The 18746-nt window shown below is 43.2% G+C and overlaps 1 protein-coding gene across 2 annotated transcripts in view; it reads left to right on the forward strand.

Moving 5' to 3' along the window:
• The window catches only part of LOC306981333 (carboxyl-terminal PDZ ligand of neuronal nitric oxide synthase protein-like), a gene marked incomplete at its 5' end in the record, with an annotated part of 286117 nt that overhangs the window by 176282 nt on the left and 91089 nt on the right, over positions 1-18746 (forward strand). Inside the window, one exon of one of the 2 annotated variants that reach the window (XM_079580914.1) lies at positions 3279-3451. In XM_079580914.1, the coding sequence (XP_079437040.1) occupies positions 3279-3451 (173 nt within the window). Of the gene's footprint in view, positions 1-3233; positions 3452-18746 lie in introns of both variants that reach the window. The other variant, XM_079580913.1, reaches the window with a different exon arrangement.

Raw genomic sequence — 18746 nt, forward strand, 5'->3', positions numbered from 1 at the left:
TGCAGCACCCCCTGGTAGATAGTTTGTGAACTGCAGGCAATATCAATAAATGGGAAATGTGCACAGAAAAAGCGTTTTTTTGGGGCACATTTTTTTCCTCAGCACCCCCTAACTAAAATGTCCTCCCACGGCTCTGAGTTTTTCTAAGTTTTTTTTTTTTTTTCCCCAAGTTTCCGAGGAAAGAAGCAAAGCCAATGGGGGGAAACTCTTTTTGATTTCTCTGTTCGACAGGCGGTGTGTGTACGCTTTGAAGTGCGAGCCTAATGAAACCAATCGCCGCAAAACAAACGAAACACACACAAAAAAAAAAAGCCTCTCCACATCGCCGATAAATTACGCTCACTTCACAGTCATTTTGCGCGAGTTTTATGTCCTTATTTGCTTTCATCTCTCCCTCCGCCGCGCTCAACATAATGACTTGTTTTTGATGCTTGATTATCATAATTGCCATTTGCTCGCAGATAACGGACAGAAAGGCTGGCGTGTGCGTGTGAGAATGGGGCCCCGGTGTAAGTGCCGCGCGGGGATGGCTTCCTTCTCCCACTCCTGTCGGCGGCGCATCGATTTTTAAGACGCTCATTTTTCACAGTCAGCCTCCGCCAAAGCAAGGGGCCCGCGTTCGAAAATAGACCAATTTGTCGCATTAAATATGGATCGGCGACGGAGAGCGCGCCCCGCACACCCCGGCTTTTCCATTCACTCGGCCCCCGAAAAATCCATGAAGTCTTATCTTGTTTAGAGTCGTTCTCAGACAAGCTGTTATTTTTTGCGACCGCGAATAAAGTTTCCGCTAAGTTTTGTTTTTGTCTGAGTGGGTAGTAGCTCTCTCTTCAATCCCTGAGGCAGGAGATGGCTTTCTCTGTGGGAATTACGCTGCCCGACCAAAAAAGGAAAGTGTTCTTTACCTGTTCTGATCTTGGTCATGAGATCAGCTGAAGGACCAGGTTGTTCTGTTGTCTGATAACGCGCAAAATCAGAAGAAACAAAACATTCCGCTTGAAGAAAATCCAAAGCAGAATCTTTTTTTTCCGTCAGAGCATCACAAAGGAAGGTATCGGCTCTGGATGCAGCTACTTTTACCTTTTACCAGCGTCATGGATGAACACAGTCTACAATAGGAGTGTGACAATATATCGATTTTCCAATATATCGCGATATTTTGTGGGACTGATATTTTTTATTCTGATATCAATACTTTTGATAGCGTCACGCATATTAATGACCGGCGTTGTGCATATTAATGAGCTACTAATGAGCATTACAGTTTTCAGCACTTGGACTGTCACACAAATAATTTACTTTTAATTATTGTTTTTATATTTATATGTAAGATTCATTTGGGGTTGATTTGTTCCTTTTTAAATTGGACTGTGGTTTGTTGTTTATTTAAAGGGGCTGGAAGCAAGTTCGCCATTTTATACTCACTACTGCCACCTCAGGCCATATCTGTAACTGCACCTTCTATATTAAGCTCGTGCATGACGGCAATTCGGGCCGAAGTGACACATTTTTGAGTGACCGTACAGGATTTTAGAGGCAGTTGTGGTGAACAGGTCTGAGCTCATTCTACACATTAGGACATGGCTGGAACATGTAGCGGGAGGAAAATACTTACTTTTAACATTTTTAAACTCCTTATAGTCCCTTTAAATGTCCCTGACAGATCTATAGACCCATTTTCAGAAAGCCATGTTTCATGTATCATATCAACCGTGTGGGAGGTTCCCACCCCTAGTCTACAAGTTACCTATCTTAGATTTCATACATGACAACATTTAGATCGTGATGAATTATTAAGATTTTCATGTACATTCATTACAGTCATTAGACGTTTAATTCAGGGATGAAGTCACCCATGAACCAACATGTGATCATGTTTGTTCCTGAGAAGTCATGTTTTAGTAATGCATGAATGTATCATCAAAATTTAGGAAATCTTTTGGACAGTCGAGCTTCTCCTTCAGAGAGGCTACACTGTGGAACTCTCTCCCTACGGCTCTGAAACTGCAGACTAACGTGAACATCTTTACCAGAGGCTTAAACAGTGGCTCAAATCGGCCCAAAGGTGTTCACATGTGTAAAATGTGCCTTATCTAGTTTAATAATCTGTTTTATTGTAACCGTGTTTAATAATGTGTTTTATTTTTAAATCCTAAAAGCCCCCTATGGACAGGTGTTGAAAATTAGCACATGTGCTATAACACTTTAAACAATGCATGTGGTTCGTCCAATGTAATTGCTATGTCCATATTAAATAAATAAATAAATGAAATGAAAATCATGAAATCATGCATTAATTCATACATAAGTTCATGAAAATCATGCATGAACTCATGTACCATTATTATAAAGTGTGACCAATATATCGATATGTCGCCCGGCCCGAATGCAGTGTTAATCTGTCAGATAAAAGCACATTACTATAAAAGGTCCAGTAGCAGGGAAATGAGAGTCGGTGAATACAGAGGTCGGACAGGGCGTGCTCGCTGTGAAGTCAGACCGAGACGAGTGAGAGGAGGAAGAGAGACACACGGCTTCTCACGCACAAATATAACAAGTAAGATAGTTTTAACTGACCAGAAACGGTCACTTTAGTTTAGCTTGCCTGCAAACTGAATTCTCGCCGTCAGTTCACAAACCGATGAGAATCCCTCTTGAATCTCTCCTGCCTTCACCGTTCTAAACTGACCAGTGGTTTGGGCCAAATAGACACTAATGAACAACGCAACTACGACACAAACGCATGCGGTGCTGCTGCGTACTCACAATCACACAACATTGTTCCAAACTAAATATTGAATGGATTTGTGAGGTGCTTGATCCAATCAGCGGCAGATGCAAATGCTGCGTTTTCTCTCCCAGATCCCAGATTGATATCAGTGCGAATGTTTCCGCCTCTGGAATATCAATCTGGCTCTTGCAGGTTAGAAAAGTCCCAGTGGCGCTCTGATCTCACGGCGTTGATTATGTGTTTATCGTTGCAAAATGGAGGGACGGCCTTCTAAGACTTTTAACAACCTCTTAACCCCCGCCTGAACTGAGCACATTTTCTCAGTTTTGTAGGCACTTCATAATGCCGCTTATTTTATGCTTTTTACTTTAGAAAGGATAATAAAAAGTACTTACTGTATGTAAATCTTGTGTGTTTTTGCTTGTGCTGATCTCTGACCGTGTCCCTCTCTGTCCTCATGTGTGTCCATGGTGTGCCTGTCCATCCTCATCTGTGCGTGTAGGCGTGCGTGCTCATCCCGTATGTGTGTGCACTCTGTTCCACCCAGAACGCAAAGCCCCGCCCCCCGCCGCATCGGAGGCCCCGCCCGTCACAGCCGCAGAGACCGCGCCCACCACCGTCGCCGAGGAAACCGACATCGACGCCGTGGAGACCGGGACGGACGGACCGGAGGAGTCCAACCTGGACCGAGGCGTCACGGACCTGGACGCCACCGACAAGGTACGGCTCAAGTCCTAGTGTCGTTCTTTTCCCTCGTAAATTCAAATAAAAGACTGAGAGCGACGGACATTTTACAGCTTTATCTGTAAGAAATATACACATTTTCGAGAAATTAAAAAAAATAAAGTCTGGCTCTTTTGTTTAACCCAATCAGCAGCAAATCTGGATTTAATAAAACTCTCTTTAAGTCAAAAACATTTGTACATTTTAGCTTTTCTACACCCCTCCTAGAACCATCACCTTAACGTGGTGGAGGGGTTTGAGCGCCCGAATGATCCTAGGAGCTCTGTTGTCTGTCGGGGGCTTCGTGCCCCTGGTAGGGTCACCCAGGGCAAACAGGTCCAAGGTGACGGGTCAGACACAGAGCGGTTCAGAAGCCCCTTATGAGAGACCAACAGGCCCGGTTAGAATCGGGAGGCCGTCCTTCTGTGGACCCACCACCTGCAGGAAGAGCCTTATGGGGGCTGGTGCAATGTGATTTGTGGATTTTGTGGTCATACCGCCTTTGCGATGCCCAACCGTCAGACCTTGGAAGCTAAGCAGGGAAGGGCCTGATCGGTACTTGGATGGGAGACCGTTTGGTAACACCAGGAAGCCTAGCGAATGGAGTGAGTGGTTGGTGGTGGTCGGAGGGGCCGATGGCGCAGACTGGTTGCCTCGCTTCCGTCAGTCTACCCCAGGGCAGCTGAGGCTACAATAGTAGCTTACCACCACCGGGTATGGAGTGAATGAATAATGCAATGTAAAGCGTCTTTGAGTGTCCAGAAATGGATGGATGGATGGATGGATGGATGGGTTGATGGATGGATGGATGGATGGATGGATGGATGGATGGATGGATGGATGGATGGATGGATGGATGGATGGATGGATGGATGGATGGATGGATGGATGGATGGGTTGATGGATGGATGGATGGATGGATGGATGGATGGGTGGATGGATGGGTGGATGGATGGATGGGTTGATGGATGGATGGATGGATGGGTGGATGGATAGATGGATGGATGGATGGATGGATGGATGGATGGGTGGATGGATGGATGGATGGATGGATGGATGGATGGATAGATCTTTTCTATACCTGAGTTGAATATCAAAAATATTGCAATACACTGTTTCACGTATCACCCCAAAGAGTTATTGGGATACATTGCAAAAGGATATTTTGTCCCAGGCCTAATGCTTATGGGGTAGGTTTAGACCTTGGAGAACGAGAATAAACACCTAAAATCAATCTATTTGACAAATAAATACACATATTATTTTCATGTATTTATTTCAGGCAAAGGTATTCCACAGTGGAGCAAAAGGACAGGACAGTTTGTGACATTTCAACATTCATTTCAACATAATAAAAGCAATTTTGCCTGGAAGGAAGTGGGAAGAAGAAAAACTTATTTACTCCCATCCTCATTTTACATCAATATTCACACAATGAGCTTCACTTATCAATTATAGCAAGAACAATGGTAGCAAAAGACATTTAATGCACCACGAGAAAATAAATGGATGTTACTTCTAATGCTACCGATGAATAAGTTCAGTAGTAGTTCAGTAGTTAGTGGAAAGTACTAATAGAAGTCTTGCAACACTTTGAGAGCTAGCGGCGTTAATAGCTGTATCGGTGGGTTGTTTATCATCAGGAGGAGTAACCATGTAACCTGAAATACTCCGCAGTTGCACCTTTCGCTCTGACTGTTTAAATAAAAGATATAAATGGAAGCAGAGCCGTATCAGATTTGGCAGCGTCAGGAAATGCCATTTACGAAAGTCTGTTGTCAGTGTCTCCGTTTCATTACACAGAAAGATGGAAATGTGCTTTTGATCAGCTGCGCGTTCAAAAGAAACACGCTGCTGGTGCACCGCCGCGGGCTAACAACAATAGAAACGCCAACACAAGCAATCTCTCTATCAAGTCTTCACAGCCAAATCAAATCATCTTCTTCTTCTATCTGTCGCAATACCCCGTCGTAACACGAGCATATCGGTGACTGGCCCGAATGCACTTCAAATGTTCATGACTTTAATGGGACTGGGGTGAGTTCTTCTTTCATTACCCACTGCATCATTTCTGCAGTTCATACAAGAAATAATGCCCTGAAAATTGCCATCATTCGTCAAAAGAAACACACAAGTCAACTCAGTGGTGGGCCTTCCCTGCTGGCCCGGGTCAAATGAAGAAAAAAAGTGTAAAATGTCTTAATAGCAGAGCCGGGACGATCCACTTTTGTCATGATCCGATACGTATTGCGATACAGTAAGTAATTAGGAAGTAAATTTACCTGTGTGTATAGAAAAGTGCATTAACACAAAATGTAACAAAGCGCTGTTGCTGGAAAACAAAGGAGTGCAGGATAAAAATGCCTCCAAACACAAGTATTGAAAGTATTGCGATGCTTTGTGTTGCAACACAAAGTATAGCGATCCATATCCAATCCGATATTTTGTCTCAGCCTTACTTTATATTATATTTCATTTCTAATTTATTGATATAATGTACAGTTGAGTCGCTTATATATATTAGTTTTGTTGATGTGTAACTGTAATTTCCTACTCAAAAAGTGAACAGGTACAGGACCAAGAGTTTGAGTTGATCTCTGATGTCTCGCTCTGTCAACAAAACATCTCAGGCTATGGAGATAGTGCCATAATACCGTAAATTCTCTAATACTGGCCTGTATTCCATTAGCGGCCGGGTCTCTAACAGAGGCCGGGATCGTGGCTGGCAGAGGCAAATTAAAGCCGGTCTCTAAAACAGGCCGTGGCATTTATTAGAAACTATAGCAGTAGAAATATTCCCCATGTTAGGAATTTGTCTCATATTCGTGTAAATGAAAACTCACGTGCAGGAAGTAAACAAACGGGAACCCGGGCCGAGGGGGACGCTGCGGAGGAGCTGATCCGAGCGTAACTTTGACACAGATTTAGCCACTTTTCAAACCTCCAGTTACTATTTGTGGAAACAGGGCAACAAATGTTGTGTGACCCTCCAGGGTTTTAATAAAGTCTCCATCGCGTCTTCAAAGCACGTCCAGCTGCTCCGTGTGCAGGTCAGTCCCACGCCTCAAAATAACTCCTCCGATCAGCGCGAGCGTCTCGTCTTCTCTCGGGTCAGTCTCATGATCGATCACAAACACAAACGCTCCGTCTAAACTCGCCTTTTACACAAGATAACAACAAATAATCCGGTCCGGGGTAAAAACAAAACAGAAACCTGCAGTGACATTGATGTCGAAGCTCCGCTAACATCAACGAAACACTTCCTGTTAATAAAAGGTGTCAATGTTCCAGCCGCTGGGAGAGGGTTTGAAATGTTAATTAATAAATGAACCTAATATTTTAGGTGCAAATGGACACAAATTTTCTTTGTTTTCCTGGTCGTCCGTTTTGCTCAAATACAAATAAAGGCCTGTCTCTAATTGTGGCCTGGTTCCAATAAAGGCCTGGTCCTAGATGCCCTTGAGGCCCCGACCTATATTAGAGCATTTACGGTATATCTGCGGCACAAGAGCAGCATGCACTTCAGGTCATTTTCATTAGGATGACCCAGACATGTGAGCGAGGCCGATCACCACTCTGAAGATGATTCTGAAAAGGAAGCATAAGTAAAAGCTCCAGAAAGGTCATTTTGCCTGATATAGCCTCTTTCAGACAATTAAGCAGTGCCTCCTCCACCACTGCTGGCTTCCCTCATCAACTTAGATCTGTGGACGAATGGTGCAAGCAATGAAAAGTAAAAAGTAAAGAGATTTGATCAAAGCATGAGCAGCACGTCCACAGTTCACTGATTACTTTGGAGCTGTGGCCCGCAGAGACTCCACCATCCCCGATTTCATTTTCATCCAACAAACTCCAAAATCTGAGCGGTTATGTTGCAACACGGATTATACGAGATTACTTTTTAGATCCAAACAGTTTTATTAATTTCAGATGCAAACAGAGAGAGAGAAATGAAGCGTGAATAGATTTATAGGAAGGACAAACTGTGCCGCTGAAGGTAGAGTCCGTCGGCGATGTGATGAAGGGAGAGAATGTTCAGAAAAAATGTCTCGGTCTTTTTTTCTTGCAAATCGTGGCATTTCTGTCTCTCGGCGTAGACGTTTTTGTGAAGTTTTGCCGCCTTTGTGGACTGGAGGGCACTTCAACTCCAGTGTTTCCAGACGTGAGTCGGCAGAACTGCTTGAAGTGCTTGATGAACTTTGTCAATTCTGCAACATGCCACGTGCAAACAATCCTTTTTTTTTTCTTCCCTCAAACCATTGACACAAAATATAGTAACACATAGAACATCAAATACACACACTGCACTCAAATGCTTGGGGTCACTTAAAATGTCCTTATTTTTCTTGCTTTTTTTCCAACAAGGACAACATTAAATTAATCAGAAATACAGTCTAGAAATTGTTCACGCATTTCCAGCAGCCATCACTCCAGTGTTCTAAAACCAGTCCATAGTGTTAGCTAATCGTGGCTAAGTAGTGATTAGAAAACCCTTGTGCAGTGATGTTAGCACAGCTGGAAGCCGCTATAAAACTGGCTCTCCTGTAAGCTAGTTAATAATCTGGAGCAAAGCTATTTAATAAAACTCTAGCTCGGACATGGCGCTCGTTGACGTGGCAAACCAATGTAAAACCAGGAGCAACATTTTCATTGATCCAACGGCAGAATGTGAGACTCACTCATTGTTTGTGATCGGTTTATCACTTCTAAGTCTCGTATCTCAAGCCGTATAAGCTTTGTTTTCTCCGTTCATTCCCAGGGTTCAGTGTTAGCTTTCACTGTATCACTGTCTCATGTTCAATAAATATTGTCATGTTGTACAGAAAAGTACAGAAATACTGCTTTAAAGGATCTGTATCATGCTATTTTAGCCATTCCAAAGCTAAGTATAGGCATTTATATGATATATTGTACCTGTTTATTGTCCCTGGCCTTGAGTGTAAAATCTGGACTGGGCGGTAAGACTGCACCCGCCTCGCAGCCTCTTCGCCAGTTGCTTGTCCACATAAACCCCCCTGATAAGTTGCACCGTCCATGCTCTCCGTTATACTGATCCGAATCTCCGGACACTCGTAAGGTCATAATAAAACTTTTCCTTTTGCTTGGCTCTGTGTCGGCCCACATCCCGCTTTAATCTGTCACTGAGCTGCGGAGACCAATGACCTGTCCACTCCAGGAAGTCGACTGCCCCCGTCCCGAGCCCGTTTATCATAGGGGGATTGCTGTAGGGGTGGGAGATGAAGGTACAGCCCCTTGTGTGACATTTTGCTATAGAATTGGTAGATGATATAAAGCCATGCTATTTAATTTCAGTTGTTTTGTCGGTCTTTACTCCGTGCAGTATTTCACTAAAAGACAAGATGATGTTTTGTGGCCATTGGATGTGTATCCCAAACAAACAAAAAGCAGAAACTTCACTGAATTTGAGTTAGCTTGTAGCTCAGAGAACACTTTTAGACTAGCTAATTTGAATCTAAATTAGGGTCGGGACTTTTTACGGGACTTTAGCGGCACTTTTTCACTTAGGGTTAGGGCTTGTTCCTGCAGATGTTGCTTAGAGACACCAATTAAAGTCATAAACACTTTTACTGTCAAACTTGTTTATTCACACCGTTAAGCCAACGTCGATTTACTTAAAAAGATCGTTCTCCAAAATAAATCAAACTGCTGTTGAAGTTGAAGTTGTAGGAAAATACAAAGAAGCATCGAAACTAGGGGTGGGGAACCTCAGACCTTAGGGCTTTTGGTGCGTTCCACTTATGTCGGAAGTCGGAAAATCCATCCATCCATCCATCCATCCATCCATCCAACCATCCATCCATCCATCCATCCATCCATCCATCCAACTATCCATCCATCCATCCATCCATCCATCCATCCATCCATCCATCCATCCATCCATCCATCCATTCAAACCCATCCAACCATCCATCCATCCATCCATCCAAACCCATCCATCCATCCATCCATCCAAACCCATCCATCCATCCAAACCCATCCATCCATCCATCTATCCATCCATCCATCCATCCATCCAAACCCATCCATCCATCCATCTATCCATCCATCCATCCATCCATCCAAACCCATCCATCCATCCATCCATCCATCCATCCATCCATCCAAACCCATCCATCCATCCATCCATCCATCCATCCATCTTCTTCCGCTTTTTCTGGGGCCGGGTCGCGGAGGCAGCAGGCTCAGGAGAGATGCCCAGACTTCCCGATCCACGCACATCTCCTCCAGCTGTTCTGGGGGGACCCTGAGGGGACACCAGGGCAGCTCGGAGACATAGTCCCACCAGCGTGTCCTGGGTCTTCCACGAGGCCTTGTCCCAAACTTCATTGTAATATTTATTATAATGTATATTTACGTCAATACAGTGACAATTTTTTCCATCTTTTTTCCCGTTAAGAAGACGCTACCAACAGAGGAGTAATGCTCATCCGTTTCCGTATCCGACATCTAACAAGTTTATTTGGGAAAACATCTGCCAAATAACGCGGTGTTTTGGTGCAGCCATCTTCAAGTGCTCCTTTCGGGTTAGCTGATTCTGTCCCGAGTTTCTGAATTACAGAGTTGGTGCGCGTTCCAATTGAAATTTCGGCTTCCGAGATCAAGTGGAACGCACCATTTATACGGCTCTTCTAGACTCTTTGACAAAGACCCCAGGGCATTTTTCATTATAGTATAGATAAGGGTCGATTGACAGGTGCGGCATCATGGCGACCGCTAAGAAAAGGAAGGTGGATCTTGAATGAAGTGTGTTCCAGGAAAAGTTAACAAACGATTTGTCAAAGTGAAAAGCCGGCCAGTGTGCCCGGTATGTGGCGAGGGACTGGCAGTGATGAAGAAGCCAAATCTCGAGCGCCTTTACACCTCAAAACAAGATAAAATGAAAGCTCTTTGTTGAAGTTTGGGGCCCATCAAACCGCTTTCACAAGACTGACCCAAACTAGCTTCGAGTAGGATCATCATCACCGCCAGCTGACATCAGACGCCTCTACAAAGATAAACAAGTCCAGATGACATGCATAGAAATGATTGTAGTGCTTTATAAAAATGTAAGAATTATGGCAAGTATCACAGCTTTAAACCTACATCGTCTTGCCTTGACATGCGAAACATTATTGCGTTTGGCCCTTTGCACACTGATGCACTTTCATGTCGTCTCCAAGGACAAAAGCTTGCACACCGCTTTCAGGAGATTTTTTTTTTTAATCTGGGAAAAGCCACTTCAACAGGTTGCTAATTGTTTTTTTTGCCTCTCCTGCAAAGTTGCCAGAAAGCCTTTGGAAGTCTTTGGAAGCGGTCGAAATAGCGTTGCACATTGTGAAGATGAGGCGGCGTGCAGATTTGATGGGGCGCCTAAAAGCCTTTTCCCCCCAGCTCGTGACTGCGGTCTTTGTGGAGGAGGAGATTATAGTTGTACTCCATTGTGCCGTGTCTTTTCAGAGCAGCTCTTCCCGTTCTGTGTCTCTCAGAAGCCGGGCCTGTCTTTGTTGGATAATGGTCGATGTGCGTCACAGACTGACCCCAGCGAAGCCTCCTCGTCTCAGATCAGAACTGCGGCGTGAAGCACCTAGCGCCCGCCTGGAAGTGTTCAGGAGAGACCTTTGTTTGGTGTTTTGATCGAATAAATCCTAGAATTTTTTTCAACAGAATTAGTGGAATTTATGAGAATTGACCTCTAGAATCAAGCTAGCGGTAGCTCCACAACCCGCTCATTTCCGTTTCCGCTCCAGCACGCACTTGTTGCTTGACATGAGGTTTTTTGTTTGTGTTTCCACTTGTTGCAGATAAACAGAGGAGTTTGAAGGATCACTCACCTGATAAACACTAAGCAGAGAGATGCACGGCTAAACCTGTATGCTAGCGCAGCAACGGGTTTACGCATTTGCGCTAGTAGCAGAGCTAAAGTTGGCATTCAATCAGTTGGACTAAAACCGCATACCTTAAAGGAATCGGCCACCGTTTTTACATACTGAGATATGTTCTTACCTTAGCTTTGACGAGTTCTTTAGGACCTGTCTGATCTTCCCCCGTGCCTTCAGTCACGTAAACACAGCACAGACGGCGTTAGCATTTAGCCTCTCCCCCTCTCCTCTATAGCTCCAAAACAGGTCAAGATAGAAGCTACCAAGCTCTTCCACGTTTTCCCTATTTAAATATGGTTACGTAAAGTGTTCCACTACAAAGTATAATTACACAACATTAAACAATGTGGATTTTCTATGCGGATAAAAGGGGGGACTATATTGTAAGGCGTAATAATACCAGGAGTAGTTCGAAATCCGCGCAGTAATCTTAACTTTACTGCGCAGTAATCGCTTTACTGTGCGGATGCCAAATTACTCCTGGTGCCTCTCCTCTGGTGCTGCTTTGCTTTGTGAGGGGGGAAAAAAAGGAGGAAAAAGACTTGGCAGCTCCTGTAGATGTTGGATTAATAAACAAACAGACATTTCACGAGGATTTCAGCTGCATCAGAGCAGGTCGGTCAGATGTTTGTCAGTTCACCATCTTTTTGTAAACTTCTGTCATAATGCTAAACTGTTAGCCGCTAACTGTTGCTTCTGCCTCGATCATTTGCGATCTCTTGTTCTCGTGTTTGTGTTTACATGGTGCGGGGGGGGGGGGGGGGGGGGGGTCTATTATAATAAATGGGTGAGGGAGGTGTAGCGCCGGTCTTCTTCTGCTGTGTGCCTGTGTGGTGCACAAGGTGGCGGATCGCTTAGAGCAGCTTTAAAAAGGTTTTATGCAGTCATCGATCCATGGGATTAAGGGGAAAAACTGTGAATAAACATCCTGATTTTTCCCGAGGCCGTGGCCGAGTGAGTGTGACGATGAGAGGGAGGGAAAGTGTCAGCTGGTCAAATCCTGAAGAAACAGTCTTTCCATCGAGAGCTAGCCTGAAAGCATAATTACCTCAATCATATTTCACAGTTTTTTGGAAAACAAGAAAAAAACGAAAATTCTAGAAAACACATGGGTAATCTTTTTTGATGTTATAAAAATAAATGACTTTGGCAATCGTGATATGAGGCTAACAAAATGTCTGATCTACTGCTGAACACAAAACATTTCAACCACTAAATAAAAAAAAAAATACCAGCTTTAATTTCATTACATATATTATATACATATTCATTACACATTATTATTTTAACTCAAAAATACCTAAAATAAATGACCAAACCTGTGTATTTGCTGCAGTGATGTGACGTTGTGAAATAAATGGTAAATGCACTAAAAATGATTTGTCAGACAGTCAAAGCCTCTTTTTGTTATTTATGTATTTATTATTTAGCATAGGTGGTGTGGCCATACCGCCTATGCGATACCCAATCCCATCAGACCTTGGAAGCTAAGCAGGGAAGGGCCTGGTCGGTACTTGGATGGGAGACCGTTTGGGAACACCAGGAAGCCTAGTGAATGTAATGCGTGAGTGAGTGAGTGGTTGGTGGTGGTCGGAGGGGCCGATGGCGCAGACTGGTTGCCTCGCTTCCGTCAGTCTACCCCAGGGCAGCTGTGGCTACAATAGTAGCTTACCACCACCGAGTATGGATTGAATGAATAGTGCAATGTACAGCGTCTTTGAGTGTCCAGAAAAGCGCTATATAAAACCAATGCATTATTATTATTAGTTACTTACTTATTAATTAAACAAAAATGTGTGCCTTTAATCGATGGCGTCAGTAGAATCCAAAATGTTGCACAATGTGCATTAAACACCTTCGGGCAATAATCTATCGCATTGTTCGTCATGTGTCCCACCCTTGGACTCTACATTTAAATTCTGTACGATGTTAAGTTCCCTCCATGTAGCTGGACATCTGTCTCCTCTCGCCCTCTCTTGACAAAGACGAATCTTCTTAATCAACTCTTTCACAGAAGTGTCTCGTAAAAAAGCCGTTCCCGAGTGTGGGGTAGTGGGTAAAACTTTTAATCACACACAAAAAAGGATTGTTTTTTTATTTTTCATTAATTCATGCATGTTCGGTTTGGGCATAGTTTGTGTACTTTCTCAGAATGACATTAATTAATAACATATTTTCTACAGCATTTTCAGAAGGAATAAAATACTTTCAGGAAATGTCATGTTTTATTTTTATTATATGTGTCATTTAACAGACTTTTACACTTAAACAGTACTCAAGGCGCATTTGCTACCGACTCATATAAACTCCAATATGCGCTAATAGTAGCATAGTATTAGACGTACTGAAGTATTTGCTGAAGAAAGTACTTAAGTGATGAAATGAAAATATGTTTGAAAAAGTTGCAAATAATGACTTTTCATCTTCAAAAACATTAAAATCGTGGCCAAATTCCACTTGTGTACGGCAACACGACTGGGACAAACCTTCTTCTTGGTTGTGAGTCAGTGGCATTGACGTTGCATGACTGCACAGCACCACCTACTGTTCTGGAGTGTGCATGTTAAGGCTTTTGAAATGAACCAAACACGTGGACAAATGGGCTTTGTCCCAATACGCTTGATCCGATACCAATCCAATACAGTCTTTTTGTATTATTATATATTTGTATAATATATGATCAGTAATATATTCTATATATTAGATCATTTGTAACCAATTTACATAATGTAGTCAATTGGCAATTTATCTGCCTCTAAAGGCCATTCAGGTCCATCGCATTATGTTCAGGGCCTGTAAAAGACATAAGCACTAGGAGCACATGGCTAATTATTCTGCATAAAACAAAAGTGTGTGCCTACGAGAGCGCGAGTTACCCGAGTTTCTTGCTCCTCTGCAAAAGCTAAAAGTTAAATGAGAGGTCAAGCTGCGGTTCTTAGCAGTAGTAGCTTTGCGGTAGTTGTTGTTAACGGCATTAGCTTTGCGGTAGTTGTTGTTAACGGTAGTAGCTTTGCGGTAGTTGTTGTTAACGGCATTAGCTTTGCGGTAGTTGTTGTTAACGGTAGTAGCTTTGCGGTAGTTGTTGTTAACGGTAGTAGCTTTGCGGTAGTTGTTGTTAACGGTAGTAGCTTTGTGGTAGTTGTTGTTAACGGTAGTAGCTTTGTGGTAGTTGTTGTTAACGGTAGTAGCTTTGTGGTAGTTGTTAACGGTAGTAGCTTTGTGGTAGTTGTTGTTAACGGTAGTAGCTTTGCGGTAGTTGTTGTTAACGGTAGTAGCTTTGCGGTAGTTGTTGTTAACGGTAGTAGCTTTGCGGTAGTTGTTGTTAACAGTAGTAGCTTTGCGGTAGTTGTTGTTAACGGTAGTAGCTTTGCGGTAGTTGTTGTTAACGGTAGTAGCTTTGCGGTAGTTGTTGTTAACGGTAGTAGCTTTGCGGTAGTTGTTGTTAACGGTAGTAGCTTTGCGGTAGTTGGCGTAATAATACCAGGAGTAGTTCGAAATCCGTGCACTAATCTTCACTTTACTGTGCGGATGCCAAATTACTCCTGGTATTATTACGCCTTACAATATAGTCCCCCCTTTTATCCGCTTAGAAAATCCACATTTTTTAATTTTGTGTAATTATACCTTGTAGTGGAACACTTCACGTAACCATATTTAAATAGGGAAAACGTGGAAGAGCTCGGTAGCTTATATCTTGACCTGTTTTGGAGCTATAGAGGAGAGGGGGAGAGGCTAAATGCTAACGCCGTCTGTGCTGTGTTTACGTGACTGAAGGCACGGGGGAAGATCAGACAGGTCCGAAAGAACTCGTCAAAGCTAAGGTGAGAACATATCTCAGTATGTAAAAACGGTGGCCTATTCCTTTAAGACTAGACAAGTCATGTAGTGTGTGCTGACCTTTAGCGATAGCATTAGCAGAGCTGCAAGTCAAGCATAGGGGAGACCGGGGCTATCTGTCACGCGGGGTAATTCGTCACATGTAGAGGGCGCTGTACGCTGGTACTGATATATAATATAGTATGTGTATTGGTATTCTTCTTCTCTTCCAATAATAATTTTCTCATTTGGACAGAGGACCTGAGCGGAGGACACATTTGAATTGTTTTCATGCCTTTTCCCAAACTTTAATGCCTGGGTTATTTTTTGTAGTGAGAGTTTTTCTTTAGTTAGTGCCCTAAACAAACGACACAATTTGATTTGAGCTGTTTTAGAGCTAGCACGCTAAAGCCGTTTGTTAGCTAGCTTACATTGTTCATAAAGTGGACACTCAGGGCTATTTGTCACATGGGGTGTAAATGGCGGGACATTCTTTTGTGTGTAATATGTTTTAATTAACAGTTAGTGTCATGACATCTGGCATTGCATTGCGACTGTTATTTGTAATTTGTCCTTTTTATCTCAAAAAGCAAAAAAGTTACAAAGGTTTATCAAATTTCAAGTTAACAACAAAAACTCTATTAAAAACAATAGTGACAACCATCCCAACGCCTTGGGACAACTTGCCTCGCACATGGGGCACATTGTAGCAGTCGATCTTGTTGCGTTTTATAGTGAATAACTATTTATCTCAATATGATAGAATAAAGAGAGCGAGGCCTACTTCAAGTCAAGGGTTCAAGCTTTAGTTTAATGCAGGTAAGACTCTTGTGGGATTTTCTGTTGATGAGCAGCAAACTGTACTGACAAATAGCCCCGGTCTCCCCTAAAAGTACTTTCTCAACAAAAAGTCCCACTCAAGTAAAGTACAGATACTCAAAAACACTACTTTAGTACTTTGTCATGGACCAGCTCTGGGTAAACCACAGGGGAAGCCGATCGTTAGGACATTTTGACTAAACGAGTATTTTCCTGGATAGGCAGACATCATTATTAACAGGATTTGGCATTTTTAACAATCCGGCAGACAGTGAAGGGCATTTCATTCAGTCTGTCACTCAGCGCTTCTCTAACAAGCTCCTGTTCAGCCGGTGAAATGGAGAAACCGTTTGGGTTTATAACACGGCTCTGTTTCAAAACGCAGCCAATGGTTTAATGGAGTTTTTTATTTTCCTCCATATTCATTGAAATGCATGAGGGAGAACAGCGCTGATGAGGCTGAGAAAGTGATTAAGGTTAGACTCCTTTTTGCATGTAAAGGATTTCACAAAAGATGTCACGTTTATTTACATTTTTGGCTCTTTCATGTGAACGCTTCTGCTTGTTTCCAGTTTTAGACAGATGCAAATACTTCAGAAAACAGTTTCACCTTTATTTAACCAGAAAAGTCCCGCTGACATTAAGGATCCCAGTGAGTCGTTTGTTCTTTTTGCTCTGAAACTTACTTGGCAAAACAGTTGTTGCCTCTTATCAGTAATAGTGGCCCAAAGTTTTATTTACACGACACAAATTACAAAGGATGAAATCCATTCTTGCTGAAAAAGTCATTTTAAACAAAAGACTGAAATCACCATTAGTAGTTGAGTTGTTATTTTTTTCTTTATTATTTTTGCTCCTTTCTTTCCTCTTTTTTTAACAAAACAATGCAAAATATAGTATTTGGACAATCTGAAAAGTGCAAAGTACAGTCCTGATCAAAAGTTTAAGCACATTTTGCATGGTTGGATCTTAACACATTGAGTGCCAAACGGAAAACGGAAAAAAAATTAAATTACAAAACTAGACACTCTAATACGCCTTGTTTTGGTTGCTCTGTGATGATCAGAAGTGAAATAAATGATGATCAAATCTTGTGAAAAGTAAATTTTATAATATTGCGTTTCTTTACTGTTACTGGATCTGAGAGGCTACAACAACAACAACCCGGAAATGTTTTTTTGCCTTTGCCATCAGGACAGCATGGCCGTGTGAATACCTGACAGAAAATGACTATGAATCCACATTTTAGCACTTGCACTTCACTTGAATTGTTGTTTTGAATACAAGGTTTACTTAATATATTTTCTCTCTTTCTTTCTTATATATTAAAGTTCTACTTGGAACCTTGATCCAATCACGCAAAATGTGAATTTTTGCCAATCCCGGCAGCACGAACCAATGTGAGTTTTCTTTGATCCGCATTGGTAAGACGCTCCTCTGTGGAGTTTTAGACTCATCTACACAAGGAGCAGCCCCCAACTTCAGCAGCTTCAGTAACTTGACTTATAATATACAGCCACGTCCAGGCCATTGTTGTAGTTGTGCTGCAACAAACTGTGCTAAGCAGACGTTACACGCGGGACAACTGTGTGGGCATCTGTAGAAGAATCGTACAGCCCATCCATCCATTTTCTTCCGCTTTATCCGGGGCCGGGTCGCGGGGGCAGCAGTCTCAGCAGAGATGCCCAAACTTCCTGATCCACGCACACCTCCTCCAGCTGTTCTGGGGGGACCCTGAGGCCACACCAGGCCAGCTCGGAGACATAGTCCCACCAGAGTGTCCTGGGTCTCTCACGAGGCCTTGTCCCACTAGGACATGCCTGGAGGCGACCAGGCAGGATCCGAAACAGTTGCCCTAGCCACCTCAGCTGGCTCCTTTCAACGTGAAGGAGCAGCGACTCTACTCCGAGCTCCTCCCGGGTAACTGAGCTCCTCACCCGATCTCGAAGGGTGCGCCCAGCCACCCTGCGAAGGAAACTCATTTCGGCCGCTTGTGTTCGCGATCTTGTCCTTTCGGTCACGACCCAAATCTCATGACCATAGGTGAGGGTGGGAACGTAGATCGATCGGTAAATCGATAATTGCACAGCCCTACATCCCATAATGAGTTAAAGCCAGTCTTTGAATTAAAGAGCCTTAAATCCCATCACAAGCTTAATGTGTTGTAGTGGGTTGTATTGTCTGCCCATTCACCAGAATGTCGCCGTAACCATGTGACTGTCCCTGCACTAAAGCACATTCAGCTTCTGTGGGGCTTGTACAAGCTGCCTGAGAGCATGAGTCATGTGTAAATGTCAGAGGTCTGGACTCATATGCCATTATTGTTACAGTAACTGTCAAACACAAGCATTAGACATGACTACAGCTGGGCTTACACTGACACAAATTTTGATCGCACCACAGTTTCTAGCTCGGGCCACTTCACTGTGTGTCTCGGCTGTGCAGTGTTCAGGAGGTTATGAGCCGTGATTAGCTACTCACGATGAACTTACTGAAGATTTCACGGACGCGGGGGTTTCTGACATGTCGGATAGTTCTCATGAGTCTTAGGGTCCAAACTCTGCAGTAGAACTAAGTCTTTCTAAGCCGAAGCCGAAGTGAAGGCAGCAAGTATTCTGATAAACACAGCTGCAGGAGCCAGGCGGGAGAAACACTGCATGGACAGAGCGCACAGAGGTCAGCGAGGGCAACACAGACATGAACAACAGCACATGTTTTGTGGCTATTGACTGTAATTGTGTCACTGATGCTATTTTAGAGGAAACTGTGTCTGCTCT

The sequence above is a fragment of the Gobius niger genome, assembly GCF_951799975.1.
Source record: "Gobius niger genome assembly, chromosome: 22".
In the NCBI taxonomy this organism is placed as follows: domain Eukaryota; kingdom Metazoa; phylum Chordata; class Actinopteri; order Gobiiformes; family Gobiidae; genus Gobius; species Gobius niger.